Source organism: Limulus polyphemus, unplaced genomic scaffold (genome assembly GCF_000517525.1).
Source record: "Limulus polyphemus unplaced genomic scaffold, Limulus_polyphemus-2.1.2 Scaffold196, whole genome shotgun sequence".
Classification (NCBI taxonomy): domain Eukaryota; kingdom Metazoa; phylum Arthropoda; class Merostomata; order Xiphosura; family Limulidae; genus Limulus; species Limulus polyphemus.
The window spans coordinates 365,222-377,828 of NW_013665806.1; the positions used below are offsets into that span (position 1 = coordinate 365,222).

The following is a 12,607-nucleotide window of genomic DNA, read 5'->3' on the forward strand; positions in this document are numbered from 1 at the left end:
CTCATGCATTAAAGTATTTTTAATCTTAATATAAAAATTGCTTTGCATGTTGGATAGTGGGCATTATGAAAGAAAAAGGTTTACAAGAAAATCTTAATACTTAATTTAAAAACCTGATATTTGTGTACGAAAACCTTGTAATGTTTACCAATAACCTGCAAAATTTTGTAAAGGTGTCTATACATTATCAAAAATCATAGTATAATTATTCTCATTGATGCTTTCATGGTTACGAGCTGGGCGAAATCCCGTAATGGAAGGGTTAAGTAGTTTGTTGTATAATATAATACTTCATACAGTCAGTTTCATAGCAACCCTCAAAATTGAGCTACATACACAAGTTCTTCCTGATATCTTACTAAATAGTTACTGGTGACCTGAGGGTGTTGCAGAAACTGTCTTAATCATGATGTTGAATGACCAGTTATTAACACGTGTTACTGCACAGAATTCTTTTGTGTTCTCAGTGCTGTACCCAACCATAGTGCAAGTAGTGCACCTGCACAGAGCACAGACCTATAGGGTCTTTAAAGGGAAGGATAGATTAGATTTTTTTGAGGAGGAGTGCAAAATTTCCATCTTTCATAGAGTGCCATCAATTGTGATATGGCCCTGCATCTCCTTTCGTTAAGTAAATTCTTCATACAGATACCTTCCTTTTCTTTGAAAGTGTTTTGCATCTTTGTTATTTTTGATCAGTTTTAATGATTATCTTGTTAGGGTCCTTTCTGATACTTAACTTGTATTTCCATCCTTCCTATTTCAAATTATTGATATTCTCATGTCATAGAAACCCTTGTTTGAATTTGAATTGTTGACTTTTAATATCTGGGAGAGTTGGAAAAGCATTTACTGTTAAAGATGTATAAAAACCTAAAGAGGGTAAATACCTAATTTTTATCAGTATTCTCCTATGGACATATTTTAACTGTTTTGTGTGAACAAATACATTTATTCAATCTGTTACAAAACAACTTTTTGGAAAAATGAACTAAGTAACATTTATTAAAATTGAGTAGAATTTCTATCAGTTGTTTAGAAAGTCAGTAAAATGTAGATTATAAATATATATGATGCCAAGTCTGTCATCTTTGCTTTTGTTAGTTTTTCAACAACACTGAGATATGAAATAGAACAAACTAAAATAACTTAAATCTACATATGGACATAGGCTCTAATAAAATAGAGCAAACTAAAATAACTTAAATCTACACATGGACATAGGCTCTAATAAAATAGAACAAACTAAAATAACTTAAATCTACATATGGACATAGACTCCAATAAAACAGAACAAACTAAAATAACTTAAATTTACATATGAACATAGGCTCTAATAAAATAGAACAAACTAAAATAGCTTAAATCTACACATGGACATAGGCTCTAATACAATAGAACAACTTAAAATAACTTAAATCTACACATGGACATAGGCTCTAATAAAATAGAACGAACTAAAATAACTTAAATCTACAATGGACATAGGCTCTAATAAAATAGAACAAACTAAAATAACTTAAATCTACACATGAACATAGGCTCTAGTACAATAGAACAAACTAAAATAACTTAAATCTACACATGGACATAGGCGCTAATGAAATAGAACAAATTAAAATAACAAATTTAAATATGGACATAGGCTCTAATGAAATAGAATAATAAAATGACTTAAGTCTAAATATGGGCATAGGCTCTAATGAAACAGAACAAATTAAAATAACTTAAATCTAAATATGGACATAGGCTCTAATAAAATAGAACAAACTAAATAACTTAAATTTACACATGGACATTTGCTCTAATAAATAAATAAAATGTTCTTCTGTTGGAGAAGTGGAAATTTTGATTAAAAATTAAAGCACACTGGTGTATTTGCTACATTTTCAGTACTCAAAATACTTCTTATCCATATGCTTAACATTTATCAATATGTAGAATTGTTTTTCCTTTTCAGGTGTCCATTGACTCAGTGGAGCTAGATCCAGCTGTAGTGTCTGTTGCTAAAGAATGGTTCAGTCTAAAAATTGACAACAGGCTTGTTGTTGAGGTTGCTGATGGAATTGACATCATTAATAGAAAAGCAGAAGAAGGTATACTAGGGATTTTTTTATTAAAGATAAGGGAACTATGACATTGTTGCCAAGCAGAACAATTTTAAGAAAATAACAAAATCTTTCCATTTTCTTTGTCTTGTTTTATTATTTGTCACAATTGCCTCTTTTATCTGGTAGAAAAAGCTCCCAACAAAGTTATCATCATTAGTTGATTCAGTTCACTTCTGGAAATTATACCAGGCAATGTATGAAATATATGAATAGAAAATTTCTGCAAAGTTTTATCATAATTTTTTTGGTTTCTGGAAATGAAGATATTTGACACTGTGTAAAATTTGTACAAAGTTTATACAGAGTTTGCACGGATGCTTAAAAAACCTGGAAACTCCTAGAAAACTACTTTGACAAAATGTTGTCCTGAAATATCCTGGAAAAATTGGTATTTTATTGTAGGATTGTGGAAATCCATGGAATTTTTTTTTTAATTAGGTACTTTTTTTTTTACTTACCTATTGTATTCTCCATTTTTAAGGGCCTATCCCCACAAGTATATCATATATATGACCTAACTCACTCTTGTGCACTGATTGTGCTTTTGAATTGCCTCACTGCCTCGTCAGCTGTATATTTACTTCTTTAAATTAATTCAAAAGTGCCAGGCAAATGGCATTTTAGTGATGAGTGGCTGGTGGTTACATTTATGCAGAGTTCTGCATTATATACACAAGAAATTTTAAATAAAACAAAAAATAACAGCATTGCATTTCTAAGACCGGTATAACAAGACCTACTGGTTCATGTTACAAGTGTTTGTTATTTAATGCAATGTAAAAAATGTTTCAAGCATCCTCTTTAAAAAAAAAGCCCTGGATTCTTATCTCCAAAAGCAACAAGATTGAACCTCATTACCAAACATGCTCATCCTTTGAGTTGTGGAGCCATTATAATGTAATGGTAAATCCCACTATTAGTTGGTCAATAGCTGAGAGGTACAGTGACAGATAGTCATAATAACTTTGGCATAAACAGATAAACAAATTTGTTATTTTTCTTCTTATTCATTCCCTAAAAGTTTGCAATTATTAAACGTTTGTGTTTTACAAAATAAATTGATGTTTAAATTTTTATGTTGTTTGACTTTAAATTTAAGCTACTTGAAAAATATACTTTGGCTAAATATGCATTTGCCTAATGAATAAAATAAGTCATTATTACTGATTCACTTGGTTTAATGTAAAAAAGGACACAGGCTGAAGTACCATCTTAAAATTATTCCACACAACTTAGTATTGCTTTACATGTTTATGAGAGTGTTTATGACAATGTTGGAGCCTTAAGTGTTGTATCTACATCCATGCCATTACTCAAATGCTTTGTAGCCAACCAAGGTAATCTTGTTTTAATGTTATTTACATGTGGATGTATGAATGTAAAATGAAACTTAAAGTGTGAAGTACCCTGTTAAAATATAGTTTATAAATACAAAATTTTAAGCTTGAACATTTTCATTAACATGCTTATGAACATTTAAAACAATACTAAATTGTATGGAATAATTAAAAGAAAAACATCCACAGTTGTCATGATTTTTAATACAAATTTTAAGCTTGTTAGAAGAACACATCTGAAAAAGTGTATACAGTACCTTTGAAACAGGTAACTAATAAATGAAAAAATTTTCATTGTTTCTAAACAGTCAACAATGCACAAGCTTAACTTATAGTTTAGTAGTTATATGAAAAACTTCTTAAGTTTGGTATTACAGTGGAAATGATAATATTTTCAAAAAAACTGAAATCTGCACAATAATTGTAGACGAATGCCATAAAAGAAGAAACATTTTGTTTAAGAACATAAAAGTGGCTTATCCATTCCAAAATCTGTACTAGAATTTTATTGTGTTTTAAGTGGTATTATCCTATTATTATAAGCCTGACAAAGAGCAGTCGCTCAAGATGTCATTAGATAAAATTTGTTTTTCAATGCCTACTGCCTAACACCTGAACATTAAGTGCATTCATAGTGGTATATCGAATATCTAGAGATTGTGCTTTCTGATGTTTATTAATTTAATTTTTCTCTGTTTATTTTTCATTATATTCAACTTTTATGTCTATAGCCCTAAAATTGTTATCTTTAGGGCTTTTATCTTTGGTGCATTTAAAGTATTCAACATACAAGTAAGTAAGGAGGGACATTATGTAACTAACTGCACTGCAAAAGGGGTGAAGTTAATACAAATTGTATAAATTTTTCCAGGTTTTCTGGTGTTTATTAGATATATATATACCATTGTTTTTTTTTGTATTGGGGGGTATTTTCTGATTAGATGAAAATCAGAAGCTCCTAATGCTAATAAAATCACTGTAAAAACAACAATACAACCAGGTGATGCATTACTTCTAAAAATCTACATTTTCAACTGTTGTGTTATTGACATTGAATATGTCATCATCATTTTCTAATATTTCTCAATTTAACTTTTGGCAGAAAACTATAGTTTTAGTGAAAAAATATTGATTACCAAATTAAAAATTATTTGCTCCCTTTAAATGCACTAGGTTGGTAATGATTAGTAACATGACAACCTGTATCCATGGGAGTTGTAGCAACAGGTCCACTTCTGTTAGTCATTAAGGATGAATATTAAGCAAAACCCTGACTAAATAATGTAAATTTACATACAAGCAAAAAAAGGATAAGTTGTTATAATCTTATTTGTTTAAAGTAAAAAAAAGCTACTACAGGTAATAAATAGGTTGTGGTATTCTTCGGATAAGGCTAGCATTTTTAAACAGGAATTTTTCAAAAATTAAGTTGTGAACATAAATATTTGAATGCCATGTAAAGGTAGGTTAATGATCTAGAACAAATCAGTTTATTTATGTGATAAAGTAGCCTTACCAACAATGTATAATACATGTGGAAGAAACTATGTTCATGTTGTATTGTTGTTGGTTTATTGTTGGAATTGTTCTGGCCATCAAAATCAAACAGAAGAGACTAGAATAAGAACTGTTTTGGTTGTGATAGAAAATAAATTGGGGAACTTTGCTGAAAGTACAGACTAGCAACCAAAACTGAAGTACTCAAACTAATTCAATAAACTGAAACTTATGATTATCACTTTTATCATTTATAATTTCATGGATCTGAAAGAAATTTCCAACTTTTTCTAGTTTTTATATCAGAAAATTTATAGTAATACCAGAATATAAATATGTATCTCAAAAGCATCATAAGGCATCAAAATATGCAGACCTTAAAGAACTCGCAACAAACATTCTAGCTGATTAGATTGTTTTTGTCTATAATTAACTCTTTTGGCCCAAGCATAGCCAGGTGGTTAATGTATCAGCCTAGAAATCTTGAGGGTTTCAGATTCAAAATGTATTACTATTATCTTTTGGATGTTTTATAAGGTAAAGGGTCAATTTTGCTATTTGTTTAAGTGTAGCCACTTTGGGAAATGGGTGCTGCCAACTGCTTTACCTTCCTCTGGTCGACAATTCAAAACTGAGGATGTCTTTGACCTATCTGTTGACTCATTGTGTGCATATTGTTCAGGTGAACAAAAAGAACAAGTTACTTTTCAATATATTAATATAAAAAATTATCTCTTAGAATAGTGGGGTTTAAACATACATACTTGTTTCTTTATACATTGTATCAGTTGAACACAGAGTTCAACTGAATGACTTTTCTGAAGCTAGATCTAAATAAATTATTAATGAAGTCCATGGGATTGGATGGAGTTATTAACTAACACTATTATCAGTGATGCAACAAAACTTTAGTAAAAAATTTCTTCATAATTATAAGGAGATTACAGTTTTCCAAATTTTATTGTAAAATGAGAATAGTGATGTATGCCGTATCACATGCAGAGATCAAAGTCAATGATCATGAAATAGAAATAAAAGTATGCTACTTTTAGCTTGTCTAATTAATAAACAAAATACAAATACAAATCTGTATGTATTATAAAGATGAACCTATCAAAATATCTGTGACTGGGAAAGCCCGGCATTTATCACAGATAACTTTCCCTTAATTATACGTTATTCTTATGTCAATTTGCTTTGAACTTTAAAACCAAGATCCTGCAGATATCTCAAGTGTAATAAGACTATGCAACAATATTGATATGTAAAATAGGGTAAGTCTTTAATTCAAGATTCATAGTATCTTAAAATAGAACATTGCTATGTTACGTCTATTAAACAGATTTTTTGTTCAGGAATAATTTTCATTATAACAGTTACAAGGTTTTAAAAAATACAAATTATAAACCATTTGTTATACAGTTTTGTTATAAAACTACAACGTGTTTATTGATGGTGGAAGTTTCATAAATTCACAGACTACATGATTTTGAATACAGGAAAACACTATGATGCCATTCTCCTAGATGTTGACAGTAAAGATACTAGTGAGGGGTTGAATTGCCCACCTGCTAGTTTTGTTACACCAGATATTCTTCAAAAGATATCTACCATTGTAGGCCCTTCAGGTGAGTTTTTATATATATATATAAATATAGGTATGTGGGAAATGTTCAATTAGGAAACTATAATATAAAAAATATTTTAAACTTTCATTGCTTCTTGAAATCTATTTAGCTGTCTATAAGCACTAAAATTTTATGGGCAAGAAAGCAAAAAAAAAAAAATATTGTTAACTAAGAGAGAGTAATCTAAAGAGAAACAAAGGTTATGAGCTTTGTCCTGAACTAAATAAAACCAATTAGTTTTTTTATTTTATTACAACTACAAATAATGTTGTCATTGCAGTTGAGTGGTAATATTCTATTTGAAGGACAATGTCTAGAATAGTCGGTCAATAGTAAACTAGATTTATGTATTCAATGGAGCAATGTACCTCAGGAACAGGTAGGGGAAAGGTCAATTTGGTCAGAAAAGTCACCATTCACCTCTGCTTTGGTTTCTCTCTCTGTTTAATGGACATATGTTTATGTGGATTTAGCTCAAAGAGACAAAAACCCATAATGATTGGTTCCAATTTTTCAGGGGTGTAAATGATTCCATTATAGGGTGAACCACATTTTCTTATACCTAATTAGTGCTGGCCTAAAGGCTCAATAAGCTCTGATGCATTATTTCGTGTTTTGGGGCAAATGTTTTTATATTTTTGCACAAACCGTATGTGTGTGCATACCTTTTGTAGTAAAGTGTGTAATACGAGAAATTTGGAACTTCTATTTATTTTGTGAAATGCAGTTCAGTTGAAGAGTGCAATTTCAAATGCATCACTTCATGAAACTTCAATACCAACAGTATAAAATATGTTCCACAAATAAAAACAAAAAATGACAAAACAGTAGAGCTAATTTCAATCTTCTGTGTCATTGAATCTTTTTAATTTCTCCTTCCTGTGGTAATTCAAGCTTCAAAAGTGACCTTTAACTGTTTGTGAGTTTGGATATAAATGTATGTGCTCATTTACTCACTCATAAAAAATTTGCATTTGTGAACATCATTATGAAAGTGCAATTAAAGAAAATTTAATGTATAGGTATTTTGCAGGTTTTTTTTTTATCTTTTAATGAGAAGAAAGCTAAAAAGTTTATTAATATGTTTTAATTACATACAATATTATGATTTTAAGAATATTTGGTGAGTTTATTTGTTGTACCTAAGGGTTAACCCTCTATTACATGAATTATGAAAATACAGTGGAAAAAAATTTTTCTTACTTAAATAGATCTATAATTCACAAAACATGTTTTTGTGAAATATAGTTTGGTCAGTTATAAATGGTTGCATTACCTAGAAGTAACACTCTTCAATTAAGGAATCAATAAAAATATTTCCATGATTTATTTTGACTATTACCTGGAAGTAAGAGCATTCAACTACAGAAATGAAGCATCTGTATGTGTATTAAGTAACAAAGGTAGATTTGTTACCTGTAAGTTACAATGTGTAAAGTAGGGTTAATTTTTCAAAGGAACAGGCCATTAACAGAAATAAATGGTATAAATGTCCTAAAGTAATGTTTACAAGTGTTTTAAAAACGTTATTGACCTTAAGCATAGAGTTCTATCAAAGAAGTACAGTGAATGTACTAATGTATGCTTCTGATAGGTGAGTTGAAATTATTATTATTACAAATGATATACACTTTGTAATGCATTTAAAAAATTTTTTTTTTGGCTTGGACCATAAACACATTTTTGTATATCTTAAAGCCTGTGTTTTTATTGATGTATATTCTTAAGACTTTGTGCATTAATTGCAAGGTTAGGATTTTCACATTATTTGATTCTTTTTTGCATTACGTGTTTCCTTTGTATTTTATGGTTTCAGGTTTAGCCATGTTCAACTTAGTGTGCCGCAATGAATATTTCAAGAAGAAGGTCCTTTCTGTGCTGAATTCGGTGTTCCAGTCTGTCTATAGCAAGAAAATTCCAGATGAAGTGAATGAAATAATTTATGTGTTCCTTTCCAGAGATTTCAAAATAAGAGACAATACTGTTAAACAAAAACTCTGCAAACTCATGAAAACTCTAAAAAAGGAAAAAAATGAAGAAGATCTTGTAGATATTACAAAACTGATGAATGAAATAAACATAGTTCGGTAGCTTCTTGCATGAGCTTCATTTCATTTTTCTGTTGTAATTATTGTTAATATTTGACATGTAGGTTTATTCTGTAAAAACTGATAATACAATAGGTTGACATGTTCTTATCTTTGAGGGAATGTCTATTTCCAAAATTTTTTTAATAGAAAAATGAAATTCACTTGTAGTAACATCAATTTAATTCTATTATTAATATTGCAGTAAAAAGGGTGTTTAAAGATGACTTAAATTGTATACTGTATAATTATTTTTGAACACCTGATATCTGCTTTGAATCTAAAAGAGAAAAATAACTTATCCCATAAAAACGTACAACAATACTTAAAACATTAAAATTAAGAAGTGCCAAATATATGAAATGACCTATAGCTCACTTCTAGGTTTCAATTGTTTTCTTTGGTTTCATGAATAACATTTTGGTTCTAAATATTATGCTTATCTAGTTTGTTATGTAGATAATGTATAGATAACCTGTGTGACGGATTTATTATTATACATTTATTTTAATATCGATGTTTGTTTAAATTTAATTTGTATTAAGAAATGTACATAACTTATACTGTTAAATATGTATTGCGAAACTCCCGCCTATTCTCTAAAGTTGTAGAAGATTCTCGAGTGTACGAATCAGCAATACATGTAATACATGTAAATTGTATTATTGTTTGTGTATTGAAGCATTTATATAAAACAAAGAAAACTGTGTGTATCAATCTTGTTGACAAATATCATAAATTGAAGATACATCGGCATTTATTTAACTACGAAATTTTCATTTAGCTCGGTTTCAGACCATTCGAAATTGTAATACATAACACTTGTCAATCCTGATTAACTTGAGTTTTGTGCAAACATTTTCATTGCTTTTAATGTAAGGTAAACTGAGTATGTTAAACCTTCCAAGCTTCTTTGACAAAGAAACAAAAACCCATCACATTGAATTTGTTGTCATTAACATATTGTTATAATCAAACACAACAATTGCTTTACATACATTTGAAGGACTCTTTCAGGTAATTTTTTTCCACTTGTGTTTGCCTCATTTATTTGACGAAAAAGACTTACAATTCATTTTCATCATTACGGCTTTTTCACAACAATGAATCTGAACTTGCAAATGTTATGCAAAATAATTATACAATTGTTTGATAGGTATTGTACCCTCTACTATCATAATTGATGGTAAGATAATGAATCTTTGGAGACAGGCACAAGAAACCACAGGGAAGAAATGCTAATGTACAATGATTGGCATTGTTTTGTAGAAGTATAACACAGATTTTTGAAGCTTTTGGTTAAATGGCAAAACAAAATTTTACACATTCAGATACGGTTTGTTTGTTTGTTTCGAATTTCGCGCAAAGCTACACAAGGGCTATCTGCACTAGCTATCCCTAATTTAGCAGTGTAAGCCTAGAGGGAAGGCAGCTAGTCATCACCACCCACCCCCCAACTCTTGGGCGACTCTTTTATCAATGAATAGTGGGATTGACCGTCACATTATAACACCCCCACAGCTGAAAGGGCGGGAATTTGAACCCGCAGATTGCGAGTCGAACCCCTAACCACCTGGCCATGTCGAGTCCATTCAGATATGGATAGGAGGTCTTCTCATTATACTTAATCTTTGGCATTGACGTCTTTAAGCAGAAAATCATCATTACTCGTTATGCAGTAGAAAAAATAACATTTATGTCATACAAAAAAAGTGCGATCAGTAGAAAATAGGTTTCAGTTGCCTTAACAACACATTCTCCTGGTGTGTCTTTTTAAATTTTTTTTCTTATCTATTTAAATAAACAGAAACCTATAAGTACAACATTTATCAGTATTTTTCATTACTATCTTAAAGGGTGTAAACAAGACAACACTTCTGTTACTCTAGAAAAGACAACTATTAAATATTTAATGAATATATTAAGTTTAAAAGAAAAACATTTGAAAATATAAAAAGGTAAACCAATTTAATCTATTTTCCCACAGCATTTTGCTTTATTTTTGGGCCAGGCATGGCCTAGTGGTTTGCTTGTTGGACAGTGAATCTGATGGCCACAAAATCATGATCCACTTTTTGGGGCCATGTCTGTATTATAAGGAAGGTGGTCAGATCCCACTATTTGTTTAGACAGAGTTGGTGCTGGGTGATATTGAATAGATGCCTTTACGCTATATAGTCTTATGAGTTCAAAATTAGAAGCAGCTAGTCAGGTAGCCCTTCTGTAGCTTTGTGAAAAAAATACAAAACAATTAATTTTCTGTTTGATTTTTTGTTGTATACTTTAATTAGACTTCGTGCCTCTGAACTTTTTGATAAATATTAAAATCTAAATAACAAAAAAGCTACATCACTATCTTTTAAGTCTTAGATGTTTTGTTTTTGTTTTTTAATTAATTTGCTATATCATTAAATTACTCTTTTCATATAAAAAATACCTATTAAAGACTGTCATATTAAGCAGTATCAGCTATAGTTGGTTAATAACAAGAAAAACCACGTAACCGTGTTTAACAGAGACAAATGTTTACGATCTGTGGTAACAATATGCATGTCCATTCATCCTGCCTCTGAACATAGTTGTGGCCTAGCAGTGTTAGTGACTACATTGGTTAATATATAGGTGGCGCCTAAAATTTACCACTTCTGGAAAGGTTATAATACAAGATTTTCGGTTCCAAGCAATTTATTATTATCTTGCCATTGATGCAACATTTCTAAAACATCGTACGGAACATTTTATGAAAACTTTTGTAACGGTGGATGCAGTTTGCAGCTATAATGATAAGTTAAACATTCGAAGAATTTTTAAAACTTCCAAAGTGCACTGTACATACTATCAGACTAAGGTGCCGACACTGTATACTGCTAAGAAATACTAACTTTGTATGGATTAAATGGCACTATGGTATGGTTTCATCAGGACAAAATATCCAACCATACGTTAAAGCTAACATGTCAATTCCATTTCAATAGCTCACCCACCCACATGTGCATCAGCGGTAAGACTGGGGGCTTATAACGCTAAAATCGTGGGCACACCACAGGTAACCAGCTGTGTAGCTTTGTGCCAGTAACAGACAAGTGAATCATTCCACTATTTAAGTACAAATGGATATTCATATTATACTGTTTACAGCCATCTTCCACGGACTTCTGCGACGTTGGGTTTTACAAACCAAGTTCTCGAAAGCTGTCACGCACACTGTTGATATATTTTGGAAAGGAAACATCTAAAAAGGAAGAAGGCAACATTGATCTCCATATACTGTGGAAAATCATCTTCAATGAAAATCGACATTACATAAAATAGGTGGTGGAGGAGGGAGCTGTAAGGCCTAAACCTGTGTTCTCCCAGAAGGTGTGTTACAAGTGAGTGAGCTGCAGGTGTGATGTAGAAAGTTCCGTTTCCTATAGCCCGTTTAAAATTTTTCATAAATGGTGCAAAAAAAAACACGTTAGATTCATGATTTCAGTGTGATGACCCAAGTGAAAATCCAATTAAGATCTACTTTATTTACGACTGCCTACTTTTCCGGCGTTTGTGGTGTTATTTTCAACAACGTAATTAGTGATGTGCCACTTTGTTGTTTTTTTTTTAACTAGTGCTCCCGGTGTATCTCGGGTGGAGTTTGGGAATACTGGGTTAACATCCGTTTCTTTTATGATACCATAAATCTTGATCAACCTGTCGTTTTTACGGGAGGGGGATAAGTACGTTATTAATTGTTAATTTAAATAACATTCTAAATCTATCGCATGTACTATAAAATACGGTTTGAATTCGTATAAAATTATTATGAACTTTCTTACAACTTTTTTGGGGGTTTGAACGCCCTTCTAATGTGTGAATAACAGCCAATACTACTAAAGCAAAGTTTAAATGAATCAGTATTTTTGTTATTGTGATATGTACTTAATATAGTTAAATTTTGTTCTACGGTATGA

At 30.7% G+C, this 12,607-nt stretch overlaps 1 protein-coding gene across 3 annotated transcripts in view; it reads left to right on the top strand.

Annotated features, from left to right (window-relative positions):
- Positions 1-9,173, top strand: part of LOC106478282 (methyltransferase-like protein 13) — a 42,327-nt gene extending 33,154 nt beyond the window's left edge. For all 3 annotated transcript variants that reach the window (XM_022381860.1, XM_013938813.2, XM_022381859.1), the window contains 3 exons: positions 1,961-2,096; positions 6,445-6,573; positions 8,390-9,173. In XM_022381860.1, the coding sequence (XP_022237568.1) occupies positions 1,961-2,096; positions 6,445-6,573; positions 8,390-8,664 (540 nt within the window). In that variant the 3' untranslated portion in view covers positions 8,665-9,173. The remainder of the gene's footprint in view (positions 1-1,960; positions 2,097-6,444; positions 6,574-8,389) is intronic.
- The last annotated feature ends 3,434 nt before the right edge of the window (positions 9,174-12,607 follow it).